The 21,054-nt window shown below is 54.7% G+C and overlaps 1 protein-coding gene across 3 annotated transcripts in view; it reads right to left on the bottom strand.

The window, feature by feature from the left end:
• The window catches only part of CFAP74 (cilia and flagella associated protein 74), a 64,182-nt gene that overhangs the window by 12,443 nt on the left and 30,685 nt on the right, over positions 1 to 21,054 (bottom strand). For all 3 annotated transcript variants that reach the window (XM_049618257.1, XM_049618259.1, XM_049618258.1), the window contains exons 17-21: positions 14,112 to 14,276; positions 12,780 to 12,942; positions 6,247 to 6,323; positions 5,584 to 5,706; positions 2,043 to 2,164 (exon numbers count right to left, since the gene is read on the bottom strand). In XM_049618257.1, coding sequence (XP_049474214.1) covers positions 2,043 to 2,164; positions 5,584 to 5,706; positions 6,247 to 6,323; positions 12,780 to 12,942; positions 14,112 to 14,276 — 650 coding nt within the window. The remainder of the gene's footprint in view (positions 1 to 2,042; positions 2,165 to 5,583; positions 5,707 to 6,246; positions 6,324 to 12,779; positions 12,943 to 14,111; positions 14,277 to 21,054) is intronic.

Below are 21,054 nucleotides of genomic sequence, written 5' to 3'. Positions count from 1 at the left end.
CCTCCCACAACCACTCCAGAAACCCTCAGTTTGTTCTCCATATTTATAAGTCTCTTATGTTTTGTCCCCCTCCCTGCTTTTATATTACTTTTGTTTCCCTTTCCTTATGTTCATCTGTTTTGTCTCTTAAGCTCCTCGTATGAGTGAAGTCATATGATTTTTGTTTTTCTCTGAGTAATTTCACTTAGCAGAACACTCTCCAGTTCCATCCACGTAGTTGCAAATGGCAAGATTTCATTCTTTTTGATTGCTGAGTAATACTCCATTGTATGTATATCCCACATCTTCTTTATCCATTCATCCATCGATGGACATTTGGGCTCTTTCCATACTTCGGCTATTGTCGATGGTTCTGCTATAAACATTGGGGTGCATGTGTCCCTTCGAAACAGCACACCTGTATCCCTTGGATAAATGCCTAGTAGTGCAATTGCTGGGTCGTAAGGTGGTTCTATTTTTAACTATTTGAGGAACCTCCATACTGTTTTCCAGAGTGGCTGCACCAGTTCGCTTTCCCACCAACAGTGCAAGAGGGTTCCCGTTTCTCCACATCATCGCCAACATCTGCTGTTGCCTGAGTTGTCAATGTGAGCCATTCTGACAGGTGTGAGGTGGTATCTCATCGTGGTTTTGATTTGTATTTCCCCGATGAGGAGTGATGTTGAGCATTTTTTCATGTGTCGGTTGGCCATCTGGATGTCTTCTTTGGAGAAGTGTCTATTCATGTCTTTTGCCCATTTCTTCACCGGATTATTTGTTTTTTGGGTGTTGAGTTGGATAATTTCTTTAGATTTTGGATACCAACCCTTTATCTGTCGTTGGCAAATATCTTCTCCCATTCTGTCGGCTGTCTTTTAGTTTTGCTGATTGTTTCCTTCGCTGGCAGAAGCTTTTATCCTGACGGGGTCCCAATAGTTCCTTTTTTTTTTTTTTTTTTTTGTTCTCCTGGCCTCCAGAGACATGCTGAGGAAGAAGTTGCTCCGGAATTCTTACAAACAGAAACACTGCCACCGAAGTATGTCTCCAGGTGGTTCTCAGAAACCTGAGACTTTATTGGGAAGACCTTTGCCGGGCAGGCACCTGGTGCAAGGACCTGGAGGGGTGTGGGGGCAGAGGTGGACCCCCACCCACCTGGAGCTCTGCCTGCCTCCTGCCCAGGCCAAGGTTCTGGGGGAGGCTGGGCCCCACAGGCCCCAGGATGACCAGGCCTTGTGGCTTCTCTGGGTTTTGTCCGTCTCCGACTCCAGAGCAGCCGGAGGAAGCCGCGTGCGCCCCCAAACACACAGTCACCTGCTTCTGGTTAGTGCCTCCGGGAGCCCCACCCCCATCTGGGCTCACCCGGAACCTTCCTGTTTTCCGCCACGAGGCTCCCCACGCCCCTGCCTCCCTTCGAGTCTCTACCAAACCAAGTCACCTGGCCAACTCTGTCACACACACGCGCCCTGCATATGCAGCTGGGGTCTTCCTTTACCCCACAGGCCGAGTGCTGCCTCCCTCCTCTTTCCCTGCCCTCCCCCAGAAAGTGGCTGCACCTTGCACCCTGAGATAGACTGACTGGCAGAGGCTGGCCAGCCCTTGTTCCCCAAACAAATCCACCGGAGCCCCTCTCGAGGCCCCTGACATTTGCGGTCCTGAAGCTGAGACAGGCAAGTCCCCTATGCGGAAGGACGGCCACAGAGGAAGTCTGCAGGACTTCCGCCCCTATGAGGCTGTTCTGCGGCTGGAAGCAGGGCCGGGCTACGCCCGGTGGGCCTGGTGTCAGCAGGTGCCGGCAGCAGGCGGTCTGGGGAATGAGCGCCCACCGAGCGCTAACCATGGCATTTGCCTTCTTTTCTCCACCTAAGTTGTACTTTGGTAAAAAGTGTTTAGAATTGACTGCTCTGGTCTGGACGCCTTTGAAAACACGTTTCCTTCCTCAGGCCTCTGTCCACATTTCCTTTCCTGGCTGGGCTCCCCGCTCTCCTGTCTGTGTCCACGAGGGGCCAAGGGCCTGGGCGTGGAGGGGTCCCGGGCTCCCGGGCTCCCCTGCCCGCCGGGCTCACCGTGTGTGGACGAGGATGGAGTCCTGATACAGCCGGTCGTACGTGCAGATCTTCAAGTCTACGCTGGGCTTTGGCACCCACACGGGCACGTCGATAGCAACGCCTGTGACTCTGAAATATAACTAAGTTTGAAGGTGTGATGTTAGGACATGCTTTTGTCCGCAAAGCAGGCAGTGACAGAGAATGCCAACACAGCCCAGCCTAGGCTTTTTACAAGCCTTACGAGTGCTGGGAACTTCATACTTAAACCAACTATGTTTTGGAGTTCTGTGGCCGTTTTCATATCAGATCATTTAAACAATCCTTTTTATTATCCAAATCTTCAAACATAAAAAGATAGAATGGTGGGGCGCCTGGGTGGCTCAGTTGCTTAAGGGTCTGACTCTTGATTTCGGCTCAGGTCACGATCTCACTGTTCGTGGGTCTGAGCCCTGCATCGGGCTCTGTGCTGACAGCAAGGAGCCTGCTGGGGTTTCTCTCTCTCCCTCTCTCTCTCTGCCCCTCCCCAGCTCACACACACATACTCTCTCTCCCTCAAAAAAATAAGAAACGTTAAAAAAAGAACGGTATAATGGATTGTCATGTGCCCATCACATAGCTTCGTAATTATCAACATTTTTAGCTGTTTAAAAAAAAACCCTTTTATCACAGAATATTGCATCACACGATGGGATGGACACTCCATAAACGGTCACAGTCAACACAGAAAGGAGGCTCAGAGGTCTCGAGGGACGAGGAGGAGTGGGAACCACTTCTCTCCCCTTCCCGGCTGCCGGCTCCTCCGGCCAAACGAGTCCTGGGTCTGGGGAGGTTGGGGGGGGTCTGTGGGTGTCCTGCAGGGACAGCATGTGTCCCTCGGGCTGGGCAGGGCCCTGGCAGGGCAGGTCCTGTCCTGCTGCTATGGTGGTGAGCTGAGGACTCCACATGCCTTCCTCCAGGACCCCCAGCCTGAGACGGGGCCACCTGCCCACAGGATGGAGTGGGGGCTACAGAGCCCAGGACTTGTGACACTTAGAACACATCAGCGAGCAGGCCAGAGGCCACAGGGTCTCCGGCGCCAGAGACAAGAAGAACGTGGGGAACAAAGACGGCACCCGCTGGGAAGATGGGCTGCCGGGGGGCAGGAGGGGCCTCGGGCGGAAGCAGGTAGCATCGCTCCGAGGTAGGGGGAGCGGCCGAGTGCCTAGCAAGTGGCCGGGCTGATTCATGGCATGGAGCCACCCCTGCAGAGGGTCATGAGGCCCGGGAGCCTGACTGCGCCGTCAGATAACCGTTAGGAGGAGGGCGATGCCCGTGAGCACCCGAGTCAGCAGCCAGGTGAGGTGGAGGGTGACACGGGACATGCCAGGTGGAGGAAAGACAGAGACTTGGAGGACGGATGAGGGACGTTCGGAGGGCCCACGATGGGGGCTGCCCGCAATGGGAGTCCCCACGCGGCAGTCCAGCCGGGCTCAGTGACAGAGCCTCGCACAGGCCTGCGAAAGGAGAGCCACCCTCACTGGGGCCGTTCTCGCCGGAGACAGTGGGCAGCGTCTGTGGACCGCCAGGGGGGAGGCTCACCTTGGAGATGGGCAGCGGGGCTCGGGATGCAGGCCCTTTCTCAGCTGGGGAGGATGACGGCGTGGGGACCGCGCACGCCCCACTCCTGCTGGCGGGAGGCCAGAGGGAGGGAGAGCAGCCAGGGTGTCTGCTGCCCAGATTACCCAGCAGGGCCACCGCGACCCAAGGTCACAGCCCCTGTCAGGCCGGCTTCTTTAAGAGCTTTTGGTCACCAAGTTCTAGACTTTGTTCCCTCCTGTCACCTCTGTAGGGGCGGTGTGGGGTCCTGTGGGGTCACTGTGGGGTCCTGCAGGGTCACTGTGAGATACTGTGGGTCCTGTGGGGTCACTGTGGGTCCAGTGGGGATGTTATGGGGTCACTGTGGGGTCCTGTGGGGTCACTATGGGTCCTATGGGGTCACTCTGGGGTGTTGTGGGTCCTGTGGGGTCCTGTAGTGTCACTGTAGGGCCACTGTGGGACCTATGGACTGTTGTGGGGTCCTGTGGGGTCTCTGTGCGGCCTGTGGAGTGTTGTGGGACATCATGGGTACTGTGGATGTCTTGGAGCAGTGTTGAGTTTGGAGGTGCCTGTGCAGTATGGTGACGGGGTTTTCCCGAAGCCTGGGGCTTCCTGTTATAAATAGGCATTGCCGTCTCAAATCCCTGAGCCCTGACGACTCATTCTCCAGAGCAGAGACACCTAACGAGGAGAAGGGGGACGAGGAGAATGCGGTGATGGTGAACACGTCATCAAATGGTCACCCCTGAGCGGAGGTGGCCGTCAGCCTGGAGGCGGGTGGTGGGTGTCAGGGAGGAGCCCCCGAGGCCATGGGCGTCGGGGGAGGAAATCTTAGCTGACCTGAGTAGCTGAGGGCCAGGAAAGGGGTAAATAAAAGGGACCAAGCTGCACCGTGGTCTGGTCTTCAGCACGTGAGGGCGAGCGTCTGGCTCTGAGGGCCCCTCCACACGAGAAGAGAAAGTCTCGTGGGATTTGGGGGGCCCTTCGTGGAATGGAAAGTGGAATTTCCAGATAGAGGGGGAAATGGAATAAATAGCAACGTGCTCATGCCAGGGTGGACGAGAGAACCGCGAGAGAGCCAACGGCCCCCTAAGTAACACAATTAGCCTGAAGTAAGAGGGACCGAGCGAAACAACTTCCTGCCAGGCTGTGCCGGGGCACTGGGCTCTCCCAGCGGGGACCGAAGACGGCAGAGGGGCCGGCAAGAAGGACGGTGTCAGGGGACGCGGGCAGCGTGGGCGGACACAAGCCCCAGTGGAGCCGGCGGGGCCTGGGCGTGGTCACTGGACCCGGGAGGTCGTGCAGGGGGCCGGCTGCCGGGCGGGAACACAGCTGGACGGGGACGAGGATGCAGCGGCAGTGGCCGTCTGTTGGGAGCGAGCGCCCGGAAGGCACGGAGGGTAGAACCGAGGGGAACGAGCTAACTCCTGAATCCGCTGACGGCCCTTAGACAGGTGCCGGCCTCACATCTACAATCTCAGTCTTGCCTTTGGTTACAACGAACAACTAATTCGGGCGCCTTGGGATTAGATCTGACTTGGGCTCAGGTCATGATCTCACGTTCGTGGGTTCGAGCCCCACGTCGGGCTGTGTGCTGACAGCTCAGAGCCTGGAGCCTGCTTGGGATTCTGTGTCTCCCTCTCTCTGCCCCCTCTCTGACTCTGTCTCAAAAATGAATAAAAATTTAAAAAATAAAAATAAAAACAAAATAAAAAAGTTTGCAGATCACGTTCTCTGAAAAAATTTAATAAACGTGTAAGTAAGTAAATAAGTAATAAAAACTAACGAGTAAAAATTTTACCTACTTGGAAACCAGGCAAGGCGCTTCTAGCGGTGGAGAGCAAGGGCTCCGTGTGCGCGCACGGGTGTGGGAGCACGTGCACGTTCGCGCGCGCCGCGGTGCCGGCCATCTGTGCCACCAGCTGGCTGTCCAGGCGGGGGAGTGCGAGTGGCAGGGACCCTGGCACCCAGGCTGGGTACTCACTGTGGGACACTGCTGATTCTTAAACACGACCTTGAACTTGGTGTAGACCGCTCCCGGGATGATGGGCGTGAAGATGACCGGCACTTTGATGGAGCCGAAGGGGCCAATCTCCCCCTCTGCCACCTGCAGGCGAAGACAGTTGCCGCAGACACAGCCAGGCTTCCCGTTTCTATCAAGGCGCCTCCCCATGTCCTCACCGCAGGCAGCATCACCGTGAGGGGGAGTGTCCCTGGGTGGCCTGGCCCTGCCCTTTGAGGACTTACTGCCCAGCAACACAGTTGAACCCCTCCCGGCACGTTTCCTGCCCGTGTGTGTACCTGCTCTCTCGATGCCCCAGGGCCCTTGCACACGGGCGCACATGCACGCACACACACACACACACATGCATGCACACATGCACACCATGCTCTAGCCTGGGAGGCCCCGCTCGTGTCTTCTCAGAGTGGGACCCAGCGCCCTGCACCCAGGACACGGTGTCTGCTGCTCCAGTCCTGCCTGGCCCCAGGGGGACGGGGGTGGCCGCAGGCTGACTGACAGTGCAAACTGTGCAGAGGCTATGAGTCCAGACCAGCCGAGTGGAAGGGCCACCCTGGGCCACCCTGCGGGCGGGGTGGGCAGGGGAGGCTCAGGAAGGGGGGCTGGGAGCCAGCGGGCCCGGCTGACCTCTCCCAGAGAGATCTCCGTCTGCTCCTCGTTGGGAGGTACGGTCATCACAGTGCTCATGGTCACTCCCTCTGATTCTGGAAGAGAAGGGAGTCCAGATGAGAGGGCTGGCTGGGCAGCCCGTGGGGGCCAGGGAAGAGCTGGGGTGCCGGGGAATCTGGTCCCTCCCTCTCCTGGACCACCGGCTGTCTTTTTTTTTTAACGTTGTTTTTTTTTGTTTTTTTGTTTTTTAATTTTTTGAGACAGGGAGAGACAGAGCATGAACAGGGGAGGGTCAGAGAGAGGGAGACACAGAATCTGAAACAGGCTCCAGGCTCTGAGCTGTCAGCACAGAGCCCGACGTGGGGCTCGAGCTCATAGACGGCAAGATCATGACCTGAGCCCAAGTCGGCCGCCTAACCACCTAACCGACTGAGCCACCCAGGCCCTGCCCTGCAAGGAGGAGCCACCCAGTGGTGCAGGAGGGGCAGAGTGGGGCAGGGCTTCCCTGGTGGACACGCACAGTGGCCACCATGGCCTCAGCAGCTGGAGGCTGGGGGTGGGAGGGGGGCGGGAGGGGGCCGGAGTTGCTCAGGACCCCGGCTAGGGGAGGGCAGGCCGGCAAGAGGAGTTGGGTGGGCGTGGTCCATGGGGTACAGCGGCCTGAGCGTCGGAGCAGAAGACGGAGCGAGCCAGCCCTTCAGGGTCTGGGGACAGGAGAGTGGGCTCAGAGGAGGGGAACAGAAAGGCCCTGCAGAGGGAAGGGCTGATGCAGAGGGAGGGGAGAGGCGCTGGGGTGCGGCCTAGGGGTGGGAGGGGCTTCTGGTGGCCAGTGGAGCGGACTGACCGAGGCCTGAAGGTCTACGATATCGCCTCTCAAATGTCACAGCCTGATCGCCAGTGAGTTCGTTTTGTCTGTGTGCGAGCTGCTGCCATGTTCCCCACCCGTGGGGCGAGCGTTCTGACCCAGCCTGGCCGTTTCTCGGGAAGGCCCCTGAAAGCAGGTGCTGATTCCTCTTGTGTGAGAAGGTCTTTCTGCGATTCTGGCGTGAAGACGCCATTCGATAGGAGAGCTGGGACGCCCACCCGGGGGGCTCAGTCGGTCGAGTGTCCGGCTCTTGATTTTGGGTCAGTTGGTGATCTCTCGGTTCTTGGGATGGAGTCCTGCATCGGGCTCTGTGCTGACAGTGTGGAGCCTGCTTGGGATTCTCTCTCTGAATACACTGGGTTATTTGTTTTCTAATTGAGTTTTCAAAGTTCTCTACGTAGTTTGGGTATGTTCTTTACCAGACTTGTAATTTGCTAATATTTTCTGCCAAACTGTGGCTTACTTCTTCACTCTCTGAACAGCATCCTTAGAAGAGCAGGTATGTTTAGTTTTGATGAAGTCCAAGTTACAACTTTTGTTATATATATATAATGTTTATTTTTTGGTGTTTATTTTTTTTGAGAGAGAGAGTGCATGAGCAAGCAGGGGAGGGAGGGAGGGAGGGGGGGCGGAGAGAGAGAGAGAGAGAGAGAGAGAGAGAGAATGTGAAGCAGGTTCTGAGCTGACAGCAGAGAGCCCGATGTGGGGCTTGGACTCATGAACCATGAGATCGTGACCTAAGCTGAGGTTGGATGCTTAACCAGCTGAGCCACCCAGGCGCCCCTATCACTTTTATTTTTATTTTTGAATTGTTTTCTTTTACTTCTTCATCCGAAGTGCACCCCTCAATCCCCATTCCCTATTTCACCCCCGGCCCTGCAGCTCCCACACACCATCGATGTGTTGTCTACAGTTGAGGCTGTTTCCTGGTTTACCTCTGTTTCTTTTTTAAATTTTGTTACTTGCTCATTTGTTTCTTAAATTCCACCTATGAGTGAAATCATATGGTATTTGCTTTCTCTGGCTGACTTAGTTCACTCAGCATAATACACTCGAGTTCTGTCCACGTTGTTGCAAATGGCAAGATTTCATTCTTTTTAACGGCTGAGTAAAGTTCCATTGTACATATATACCACCTCTTCTTTATCCACTCATCAGTCAAGGGACACTTGGGCTGCTTCCATAATTTGGTTATTGTAGATAATGCTGCTGTAAACATCAGGGTGCATGTACCCCTTCGAATTCGTGTTTTTGTGTTCTTTAGGCAAATACCTAGTAGTGCAATTGCTGGGTCGTAGGGTAGTTCTATTTGTAAGTTTCTGAGGCACCTCCATACCGTTGTCCGCAGTGGCTGCCGCAGTCTGCATTCCCACCAAGAGTGCAAAAGGGTCCCCTTTCTCCACATCCTGGCCAACACCTGTTGCTGACTTTAGCCACCCTGACAGGCGTGAGGTGACATCTCATGGTGGTTTTGAGGTCCATTCCCCCGAGGATGAGTGATGTTGAACATCTTTTCACGTTGTCAGTTGCCCATCTGGATGTCTTCTCTGGAGAAATGTGTGTTCATGTCCTCCATACATTTTTTAGTTGGATTATTTGTCTTTTGGGTGTTGAGCTGTATCAGTGCTCTATAGATTTTAGATACGAACCTTTTATTGGGTATGTCATTTGCAAATATCTTCTCCCATTTGGTAGGTTTAGGTTTTTTAGTTTTGTTGCTGATTTCCTTTGCTGTACGGAAGCTGTTTATTTTGATCAAGTCCCAGTAGTTTATTTTTGCTTTTGTTTCCCTTGCCTCGGGAGACATCGCTAGAAAGATGTTGCTATGATCCGTGTCAGAGAAATGACTGCCTGTGCTGCGTTCTACGATTTTTGTGGTTTTGGGTCTCACATTTAGGCCTTTCATCCATTTTGAATTTATTTTTGGGTCTGGCGTAAGAAAGTGGTCCAGTGTCATTCTTCTGCATGCCGCTGTCCAGTTTTCCCAGCACCGTTTGCTGAAGAGACTGTCTTTATTCCGTTGGACATTCTTTCCTGCTTTGTCAAAGGTTAGCTGACCATATAGTTGTGGGTTTATTTTGTGGCATCCTATCCTATCCTATCCTATCCTATCCTATCCATCTAAGCATCTATTTTTGTGCCAGTGCCATACCGTTGTAATTACTACCACTTTGTAATGTAACTTGAAGTCCAGAATTGTGAGGCATCCAGTTTGGTTTTCTTTTTCAAGATTGCTTCAGTTACGCAGGGTCTTTTCCGGCTCTGCACAAATTTTAGAATCGCTTGTTCTAATTCTGTGCAAAATGCTATTGGCATTTTGGTGGAGGTTGCATTAAATCTGTGGTTTGCTTTGGGTAGTATAGATTTTTTTTAATAAATATTTTTAAAAATGTTTACTTATTATTTTTTTACAAAATTATTATTTTGAGACGGGGAGAGTGAGGGAGAGCGTGAGCAAGGGAGGGGCAGAGGGAAAGAGAGAGAGAATCCCGAGCAGACTCCATGCTGTCAGTGTAGAGCCCAACTCGGGGCCAGATCCCATGACTCTGGGATCATAACCTGAGCTGAAATCAAGAGTCAGATGCTTAACCGACTGAGCCACCCAGGCGCCCCCTGGGTAATTGAGACATTTTCACAGTATTTCTTCTTCCAACCCATGAGTGTGGAATGTCTTTCCCTGTGACATCTTGAGAAGTTCTTTCATCAATGTTTTGTTTTGGTGCAATTATAAATGGGATGGTTTTCTTAATTTCACGTTCTGCAACTTCATTATTGATGTATGGAAATGCAACAGATTTCTGTACCTTGAATTTGTATCCTGAATTTGTGCATCAGTTCTGGCAGTTTTTCGGTGGAGTCTTCAGGGTTTTCTATATAAAAGTATCATGTCATCTGCAAATAGTCAAATTTTTACTTCTTTATTGTTGATCTGGATGCCTTTTATTTCTTTTTATTGCTGTGTTAAGTAACAGTGGTGAGAGCGGGCATCCTGTCTTGGTCTTGACCTTAGCGGGAAAGCTCTCAAGATTTTCCCCCACTGAGGATGATGTTGGTTGTGGATTTTTCATGTAAGGCCTTTATCATGTTGAAGTATGTTTCCTCTAAAGCTATTTGCAGAGGTTTTTTTTTTTTTTTAATATCACGAATGGATGTTGTACTTTGTCAAATGCTTTTTTCGTATCCATTGAAACCATCGTATGGGTTTTATTCTCTTATTGCTGTGACATATCACGTTGATTGCGAACACTGAACCACTGTTGCAACCCAGGAATAGATCCCATTTGATTGTGGTCAATGATTCCTTTAATTAGTGTTGGATTTGGTTTGCTAGGGTTTTGCTGAGAATTTTTGCATCCGTGTTCTTCAGATACGTTGGCCAGTAGTTCTTTCCTTCAACGGTGTCTTTATCTGGTTTCGTATCAGGGTAATGCTGGCCTCATAGAATGGATTTGAGAGTTCTCCTTCCTTTTCCATTTTTTGGAGCAGTTTGAGAAGAACAGGTATTAACTCTTCTTTAAATGTTTGGTAGAGTTCACCTGTGAAGCCATCCGGTCCTGGACTTTTGTTCATTGGGTGTTTTCTGATTACTGACTCAATTTCTTTGCTGGTAATTGGAGTGTTGACATTTTTTATTTTTTCCTGCTTCAGTTTTAGTAGTTTGTGTGTTTCTAATAATTTATCCATTTCTTCTAGGTTGTCCAATTTTTTGGCTGTAGGTTTTCATAATATTCTGTTATAATTGTATTTCTGTGCTGTTGGTGGTTATTTCTCCTCTCTCCTTTGTGATTTTATTTATTTGGGTCCCCGCCGCCCCACCCCTGCTCTTTGGTGAGTCTGGCTAGAGGTTTCTTAATTTTGTTCATCTTTCTAAAGAGCCAGCTTCTGGTTTCCTTGATCTGTTCTATTGTTTTTTAAGTTTCTAGAACATTTGTTTCTGCTCTAATCTTTATTATTTGCTTCCTTCTGCTGGGTTTGAGTTTTGTCTATTCTTCTTCTCCTGGTTCCTTTAGCTATAAGGTTAGGTTGTTTGAGACTTTTCTAGATTCTGGAGGTCGGCCTGTGTTGCTATAAACCTCCCTCTTAGAGCCGCTTTTGCTGCATTCCAAAGCAGGTTGTAATTTTTAAAACATGAATCATGTTTTTGATGTCACTTCTAAAAGATCTCTGACCAACACGTGATTACACAGATTTTCTCCTATGTTTTGTTTTTGTAGGCTTATAGTTTCAGGTCTTACATTTAGGTCTATGATTTATTTTGAGCAATTTTTGTTTATAGCATGAGGACTGGATGGAGGTTAACTTTTTCCACATATGTTTATCTAACTGTTAAGGTCTCACTTGTTGAAAAGACTGTTTTTTCCTCCGAGCAATTACCTGTGCATCCCTAGTGAAGTCTGATTGGCCATGTTTGCGTGGGTCTGTGTTTGGACTCTGTTCTGTTCCACTGAGTCTCCGTGTCCCTCCCTTGGCCAGCACTACACTGTCTTCTCACTGTGGCTTCAGATGAATCTTGACATGATGTCGTCTGAGTCTTCCAACTTTGTTCTTTCTTGGAATTGTTTTGGAAATTTAAGGTCCTTGGGGTTTCCATACGAACTTGAGAACCAACTGTCGGTTTCCACAGACAGAGGCTGGTGGCAGCTGTGCTGGGTTGCTCGGTCCCACCACTGCTGGTGGGAGTCTGAACCGGCGCAAACACGTTGAAAAAGAACTTAACGCTGGCGAAGAAGAGAGGCAGCAGGAGAGCAGCGGGTGCGCCTCGCAGACGCTCACACGCAGGGAGCCGTGGTCCCGGGGATGCCGCCACACACCCTGAAGGCCCCACACGTGACGAGGGCCAGTGGGTCTGTGACTCGAGGTGTGCTCACGGAAGCAGGTGGCACGCAGCCGCGGAAACAGAAAGAACAGCTTACACAGCAGTGTCCATGACGGGCTGCCTGAGGCTCTGTTCCTACGAGGCTGGAACAGGAAGAATCCTGCCGTTTCTGGATGTGTGCCGAATGAAACTGTTCAGGGAGGCAGGGAGGTGATGGAAACCATCCCGACGGTAGTCGCTGGTGCAGAAGGGGGCGAGTCGGGGCGAGGCCAGGCCTGTGGGCAGTGCTCTTCCTCCTCCAGTTCACCGGCCCGGGGCTGGGGGGAGTGGTGCCTATTTCCCGGCTCTTCTGTGAACTGTCCTCACCTGTCATAGGCACTCCTGTACCAGCAGGGCTCGGGGTGGCCCTAGACAGCCCTGTGCCCCCATGACCCAGTCAGCAGAGTCTCCGGGTCTTTCCCCCCCGCCCCACCCCCGCCCTCCACCCAGCTGCTACACCCCTGGAGCAGGACTCCTCAACTGTCCCAACAAGGACCCCCAAGAGCCACAAGGAAAGCAAGCCTGCTGTGGCCGACCTGGGGGTCCAAGGCTGGGATTTCCTTTAAATGTTACGTTAGCTTAACTATGACTACAAATGTCAATCCACTCCATAAGCAGTGTTTATTTGAGCACGAACACACACGCGCGCACACACACACACACACACACACACACACACACACACTCTAATACACTGTTGTTTAACATCGAAGCCCTAGAAACACCCCACACAGTCCAGCCCTCTGGCGCGTGGGCTCCTCAGAGCCTCCCAGGAGGCCGGCAGGTGCTCGATGTGCTTCCCTAACGCGGTTCACCCCCACCCCTGCTCACCTGCAGGGCGCCCCTCCTCTTGCTTCTTGCCGTCCAGCTTCCCAGACTCCTTCTGGCTTGTCATGTCTATGGGAGGGGACTCATTGCCCTCAATCTTTTGCCCAGAAAAGCTGGTGGTGATTTTATCGTAAATACCTTTATCTTCATATGTGAACAGACTGCTCTAAAAAGAGAACATGAGACTTTTACTGGCAGTTTCCTGCTTGCCTTTCCCACTCAACTGCCCAGACCCCCGTTGTCGGGGGGCCACGTGGAAAGCCCAACCGTGATCCCCTCGCCAGCTCCCACTCTGTCCCGAGCCAGGCACCCAGATGACAGCAGGGCCTCCTTGCCCAGGGGCCCAGGGCCGGCCCCCGCCTCTCTTGTCTCTAGCCCAGGCTGGCTGGCTCCTCCTTGTTCCCCGTGGACACCGACACCCAGTCGTGAATTCGGCCGCGTGCCGGGCTCTGGCACGTGGCTCGCCGCACTGTGTGCTCTCCTCCCTTGGGAGGCCTGGCTCCTCCACCGGCGTGTGGCTGGGGACCCAGGCTCCTGCTCCACACTCTCCTGGCTTCAGCTCCGACGCCTTCGGGCCTGAGAGCTGGCCCGGACTGCACCCCCACCTCACCCACCACCCCTTCGCCCTGCTCTGGGTTCACACCCCCAGCCTCTCGCACCTCTGCCCCGACCCCATCGGTCCTGTCCCTCCTCAGGGGAGACACTTCCAGGGTCTTTCCTGAGACCCCTTAACAAATGGACCCAACTGCAAAGCAGTTCAGGGCTTCCTGTGGGAAGTTTCTCTCACCCTTCCTCACCCCTACACCCCTGAAAGACCTCCCAGCGTCCCCTGGCTGTGACAGAAGTTGCCTCCACAGATGGGGTCCCAGCTATGCCCCTCAGGCTATTTCCATTCACTTAGGAGCATGTCTGCACAGCCTTCCCAGGAGAAGACCGCGGCTCACCTCGCCCCTTTGGAAAGGTCCTCCTGGCTGCCCGCCCCGTGCTGGGACCTGACAGGTGCGTCAGGAGAAAGGTGGACCCTTGTGGCTCTCAGGCTTGGAGCTCCTGGCCACCGCCCTGTCAGTCACCGCACCCTCAAGAGGGGTCAGTGTCCCGTTGCCACCGCACCTGCCAGGTGGCTCCAGGTATCCTCCTTACGTAGACCAGTCTCTCCCACTTTGCCTGACGATGGCACCCCCGTTCCCCCTTCTCCTCCAGCCCTGCGCTGACAGACTCCTCCCCCTCACCACCAGCTCTACGCTGCCGGGGCTGTGTCGTGGGCGGGGGCGGCATCACACCATGCCCCTGGCTGAGTAGCCACGGCTATTGATCGGAAGCGGGCCACACACTCACTGTTTTCGCGACCGACTGGGAGATGTCCATCTCACAGGACTCTGATGCCCGAAGAAACTTGAACTTGGTGCCCAGACCTCCGATGTTGGTCAGCGTGACGACCCGGGAGGCGGTCTCACCCACCACGTAGCTGCCAAAGTCGATGAGCTCCTTGTCAAGAGACAGCTGCCAAGAGAGCCAGGGATGAGCCAGGGCGGCCGCCGAGTCTGCGGCCAGCTCTCCTCTCCCACCTGTGGCCCTGCGGCCCTGGGGACTCGGGCTCAGGGTCGGGGTCAGCATCCGGCTCCAGGCGGGGCCTCTACACACCCGAGGAACAGGGTCCGCGTCCTAGAAATCATAGGCTTGAAGCGTGACAATTTGGGAGCTCCTGAGTCCAAATTTTGAACAGTCAAGTCAGCTAAGAAGCAACGAGCTATTAAGCCCTGGAAAGACGGAGGAACCTCAAATGCACATTACTAAGAACCTGAAAAGGGCATACGGCATGATTCCAACTGTGTGGCATTCTGGAAAAGGCAAAATTCAGGACACAGTAGGGAGAGCAGTGGATGCCAGCGGTTTGTGGGGAGGGAGGGATGAACAGGCGGAGCACAGAGGATCCGGGGGGGCGGTCAAAGTACTCCGTGTGACCCAGTGGTGACCGCGCGTCATTACAGCTTTGCCCAAACCACAGAGCACAGCAGCGAGCGACCCTTTGTAGACCAGGCACCCTGGGAGACCATGCCGTGTCCCCGTCCTTTGTCTGCGGCCACAGACGGCCCCTCGGAGGGGAGGGCGACGGTGGGGACAACTGTGTGTGGGCACAGGGGCACGATCTGACTCGGTCAGTTTGATGAAGCGCCCGATGACAGAGAGTCGGGAAAGGTGTGAGCTGAGCAGCTCCGGGGGAGAGTGGGGTCTGTGGGCTGAAGGCGACCGGGGCGCGGGCAGCAGGTGCGGGAGACCCGCCCCCGCTATCGGACGGGAGCTCACAGGTAGGCAAGGGCAGAGGCTGGTCCGGTCGGTGCGGGTGGAAGGGCCGACGTGCCAGCAGCGGGCACACCTGCGCACGCACCACTTTCTCACGCCCTGTCTGGAACAAGGAACTGGGCTGCTGGAGGTCTCGCTCCAGGGCTGGCACAGGAGATGGGCACGTGAGCCCTGGGCGTTGTCTGGCAAGAACGGAAGTCCTCAAGGAGAAATGCTCCGAGCACAGCGTAACCGTGCGCCTGAGGGACAGGGAGGCGAAGCTGCTCCCACGGTGCGGACGGGAAAAGTGTGAGCAGCGACAGAAAGTCGTATTTGGTTCTGGTCCAGAGAGTGAAGTAAATCAACGATTTTATGGATTAATGAACGAGGAAGAGATCAGTGTCCCTCACAGAAGAGTGCCAAGCGGTTCACCGGGACGTCCAGTCCTCCCGGCCCTGGGCCTCCCACGGAGCGCGGTTTGGCGGGAGGACGGCAGAGAAGCGTCACAGTGAGAAGTCGGGCGGTGAAGGCCACGTCACAGCGCGAGGCTGGGTGGCGGTGCGCGCCCTTGATGGGATTCGGCCAGAACCACCGCGGCGGCCTTCCGGAAACCCGCCACCCCAGTCTACTCGTGAGATAAACTCTGGACAAATCCCAGCGGGGGACATTCTACACAGCAACTGCCTGGCACCCTCCCAAACCGTCAGGTCATCAACAAAGAGAAAGTCCCAGAAACTGTCACAGCCGCAAAGACCCTACGGCAAAACAGCAGCATAAGGAACGTGCCACGTTCCTGGGGTGTGACGCCAGCACAGAAATTGGACGTGAGGTAAAATCTAAGGGGATGTGAATATCGTGTCTTCTCCAGCTAATAATCATCATAATGGCGTCAACACTGGTTAATAATTTAATAAGCATGCTACACTACATAAGATGTTTCTGGGGCAACCTGGGTGGGGAGTCAGCCAGAATCGCATGTTTTGTGTTAACGCCAGAACCATTCTAGAAAATAAAGTCATTTCAAAACGAGCCGAGCTACCACACCCCTCGCTGTGGGGCTGAGTGGACACAGTAAGGCTCAGAGGGTCTGGGGACGAGGCTGCCGTCCCTGTGAGATCAATGTGGTGCAGGCACATCCCCCAGGGCACACCTCCCCCTACCCTCGTGGGCATGGGCATCTTGGCCATCTGGGCGCTGGCTCAGAAGGTCGTGTGCAGCCTGCCACCCCGGGCAGCTTTTCTGGCCGCCAGTTTTGGAGACCCAGGGGCCCCACTCTCCTCTCTGCCCCCGCGGGACCAGAGGCGGCAGACAGACGAGAGCTTCCCACAGACCAGACACGGAGCAGCCTGTGCGCATACGTGGGTGTGCACGTGTGTGCACGGGTGTGCGTCTGCATGTGGATGTGTGAGCGCGCGTGCGTGTGTATGGAGTAGGTGGCAGGTGACCCGTCTCCTGGTTACAGGTCACCAGACTTCCAGGAGCCACATCTACGCAGGATGGGAGGGTGGCCGCTCCCACGGCTGCAGGCAGGGCCTGGGCAGAGGCTGGTGTGTTCTGAGCATGGGGGTGACAGGTGATGACACGCGACTGCGTGGCTAGGGGGCGACACTGCGGGGCATTCTCCCTTTTTCCTGTGCACGATGGAGCCCTGAACGTCAGCGGGACACAGAGCCGCCCTGGGAAGACTCTACTGCCCAGCCTACCTTGCGGCCAGGGCTCACCACGCGACGGTCACTTCCGGCTGGTGCAGGGGACCTGCCAGGAGGGATGGTGCCTTGGAAGCCATTTGTGGAGGGTGGCAGGGCGGCGCAGCCCAGACCCTCGCATCGGAGGCAGAGATGAGTCCTTGCTTAGGGCGCCTTTGTCGCGGCAGCTCCACCTGATGGTTCGGTGGAGGCCAGAGGCACTCCGACCCGAGCTGGGTGTGTGACTGGAGGGCGCTGGCCTCGTGTGCACTCGGCGAAGGGCCGGGCCAGCAGGTGAGTACCCTCCGGGCCTGCTCAGAAAGGAGCCCGAGGCCACACCACGCAGGGAGCACCACGCTGGGTCCTATGTGTGAATCCCGACTCTGGCACGCACGTGCTCCTTCTGGGGGCCTGTCCCCAGCGAGCCCTGCTGCCTGGGCCACTGCGAGAAGGGGGTGTACACGCGGCAAGGGGTGCGGGAGGCCACAGCAGACGTCGGCTCTCCACGGCCTCAGCGAGGCTCGGCAGCCCCCGGCAGGGCTGCCACCATCCGGGCCACGGTACTCGGGCCGTGTGTGAACCCAGGCAGGGCCCAGGGCTGCCACGGCCACGGCGGAGCGACCTGAGTGCTGAGAACGGAGACCATACGATCGGAACATGCAGAGCACGCAACACCCACGAATCCACAAGAAAACAGGAAAAAGAGAAGCTAACCGGCCGTTGGGAATGATAATTGTTCCAACCCCTCCTTACTCGGAGCACTAGCGAAGGAGAGAGAACATGAGAAGCAACAGCTTCGTGCAGAAAACAACATCAGCGGCCTTCCCCCTGGAGCCCCGGGCGGAGGAAGCACAGCTGTCACCGAAGACCTGTCCCCCCCACGGAGGAAGGGGCTGCAGGGGGCAGCCTTGCTCTGTGGGGAGGTGGCAATCCCTGTCGTGCCCGGGTACAAGGCACAGTGATCTGCTGCCGTGTCGCTGGGAGAGCCGTCACCAGGAGACCTGTCACCCAGAACTCTGTCACCTGGAGGTCCATCACCGGGAGATCTGTCACCAGGAGACTAGTCTTGGCGGCAGCACCAGCGCAGGTGGGAAGAAAGACTCAGGGACTTGAAGACAGGACAACGGGGGTGTCGAGTCTGAAGGAAAGCGAGTAGGGCTTACGGGACCGCGGGTGGACCAGTGTCCCATCACAGGGGGCCCAGGAGCAGAAAAGGAGGAATCTGGCCCAAAATTCCCAAGGGGATATGAATATCAAAGAAGCTCTATAAACTCCCAGTAAGATGGACCCGAAGAGACCCACACCGAGACGCGTCATAATCAAACTGCTGTGAGACAGACTCCCGAGGGCCACAGGGGAGACATGACCCAGCACACGAGGCCTCGGCGAGATTTCAGGGGCTTCGGAGGCTAGAGGGCAGTGGGTCGGTGTATACAAAGGGCCAAAAGGAAAAAGCATCAACCAAAAACCTTTCTCCAGCAAAACTGTCCTTTAAAAGTGAGGGAGAAACCATGACATTCCCAGACGAACAGCCCCGTGGGCACTCAGCCCTGCAGGAGACGCTCCTGCACAAGAGACAGTCGCTCTAAACATTAAGGGGAAATACAGCCCCATCGAAGCGAGCACACAGGCAGTATAGAAGCTAGAGCTCTCGTAACGATGGTCTGTAACCGCACCGTGTGTTTTCTACATGATTTCACAGTCTAATACTTTCTTTTTTAAAGCAGGTATTAGTCTAAAAGCTAACGTTATCATCACTTTGGTTTGTAACTCCACGTTTTGTTTTAAGAGACTAACGCATTTAAGACGTTATTAGTTTGTGGTCTTGGACACACGGTCACAAAGATGCGATTCTGTGACATTAACAGCCGAAGGGGGTGGGGACCGAGCTGTAAAGGAGCGGACGTCTCACAGGCTTCCGAATTTAAGCTGCTATAAATCCAAATCAGAATGCTTTAACTTCAGGATGTTAAACGTAATCCCTTGGTAACCACAAAGAAAATAGCTACAGCACAAACACAAAAGGAAATGAGAAAGGAACTTAAACGTTTCGCTATAAAAAAATCAACTGAACACAAAAGAAGACAGCCACACAGGAAACGAGGGACGCGTGAAAACACAGGGCAACATGACGGAAGCAAGCTGGCCGAGGCTGCCGCGCGGATGGCTCCTGAGGACACGTGCTAAGCCACAGAAGCCCGTCACAAAGGACAAGTGCCACGTGATTCCACTTATGTAAGGCACTTGGAGCTTTCAAATCCCTGGAGACCAGGGTGGGGAGGAGGCGCCCGGGGGCGGAGAGGGCGGCACAGGACAGAGCTTGGGTTCCGGAAGGTGGGAGAGTTCCGGAAAGGATGGGGGCGGCGCCTGCCTGTTGTGAATGTACTTAATCTACTGCAGCGCGGACCCTCGCGCGGCCAAGACGGTGCACTCCGTGCCGCGTGTGTTTTGCCACAACGAAAGATGGAAGGGAGAAAAGGGAATGGCTTACAACAACACAGCAGTCACACGCCGGTGCCCGGCTGACAGAGCAGAAGACCCGGGAGGCGGCTCGGGGCGGCTGGCGCGCGTGAACGTGGACCGGGAACGGGCGCTGGTTAGGCGTGCTCACGTTCCGGGCGAGAATTCGAGACCGCGGTCGCCCCTCATCCATTCCCTCCTTCGGCCCGCCCTCCCGTGCGGCCGGGACGGGGGGCTCCTCTGCTCCCCTGACGCAGGGTGCTGCCACGCGACTTGCTTTAGTCAGCGTTAGGACAGGGGACGAGAGTGGTGTGAAATGTGCTCGTGTGGCTGGCCTTCGTTGCCTGGGCGACGACCGTCGTCCGCGAGAGGCTCCCGCCAGGAGGCCCCGTCACCTGCAGCCTGGAGCCAGCCGCCCGGCCGAGCCCGGCCTGGGTCGGCCAAACCACAGTCGCCGGCGTGTCTGTGGCCGTGAGACAGAACGCTTGTGGCTGCGATAAGCTGCTAGACGTAGGAGGTTTTGTTCTGCAGCATCGCCGCAGTCAGCGCTGACTTGCTCGCTCGGGAGAGGTGATGACGTGGCGGTTTCCGTAGCAGAACCTCCTCCTTCGAGATGCGCGTGGAAGTTTTGCGAGGGTGCGGTGTTGAGTGTTACGCTATCGCTGGTCTACTTGGAAGCGGGTCAGCAAGACAGACAGACAGACAGACGAGGCAAATGTGGTGAATGCCAACAGATGGGATCCAGGCAGCACACGGGCGTTCACTGTGCTGTGTTTCCTGCTTTTCCTTATGTTTGAAATTTTCTTAATCAAAAGAAGAATGGGTGGTGACTACACTTACCATAGTGAGCACCAGGTGACGGAGGCGTGGAATCACTTGTTGCGTGCCTGACACGAATGTGACACTGCGTGTCAACTCCACTCCAATAGTAAAAATTAAAAATTACTTATAAAGTTTTAAAAAGAACCAGTTCTGCACTGCAAAGGCAAATAAGGCGAAAAGGCAACTTCTGGTACGGGAGAAAATATTTGCAACTCAAAATGTATAAAGAACTCACACAACTCAATAGCAAAACACCAAGCAATCTGATTAAAACCGGGCAGAGAGGGGCACCTGGGCGGCTCAGTTGGTTGAGTGTCCGACCTCAGTTCAGGTCATGATTTCACAGCTTGTGAGTTTGAGCCCCGCGTCGGGCTGTGTGCTGACAGCTCAGAACTTGGGACCTGCTTCAGATTCTGTGTCCTTCTCTTGCTCTGCCTCTCCCCAGCTCATGCTCGGTTTCTCTCTCTCTCAAGAGAAAAAAAATTAAAGGGGTGCCTGGGTGGCTCAGTCGGCTAAGCATCCGACTTTGGCTCAGGTCATGATCTCGTGGTTCATGAGTTCAAGCCCCACATCGGGTTCTGTGCTGACAGCTCAGAGCCTGGAGCCTGCTTCGGATTCTGTGTCTCCCTCTCTCTCTGCCCCTCCCCTGCTCATGCTCTGTCTCTCTCAAATATAAACGTTAAAAAAAAAAAAAACTGGGCAGAGGATCTGAATAGACATTTCTCCAAAGAAGACATCCAGATGGCTAACAGGTACATGGAAAGATGCTCAACATCATGGATCATCAGGGAAATACCACTCACAGCCACAAGGCGCCACCACCTCACACCTGTCAGGCTGGCTTCAGTCAACAACACGGGAAACAACAGGTGTCGGCGAGGATGCGGAGAAAGGGGGACCGTGCACCGTTGCGGGGAGTGCACGCTGGTGCGGCCACTCGGGGGCAGTGTGGAGGCTCCTCCAAAGTTAAAACAGAGCTACCCTAGACCCAGCCATCACACCTCTGACAGTACATCCAAAGGACATGAAAC

The sequence above is a fragment of the Panthera uncia genome, assembly GCF_023721935.1.
Source record: "Panthera uncia isolate 11264 chromosome C1 unlocalized genomic scaffold, Puncia_PCG_1.0 HiC_scaffold_4, whole genome shotgun sequence".
NCBI lineage: Eukaryota > Metazoa > Chordata > Mammalia > Carnivora > Felidae > Panthera > Panthera uncia.
This window is presented reverse-complemented; position numbering and strand designations above follow the sequence as displayed.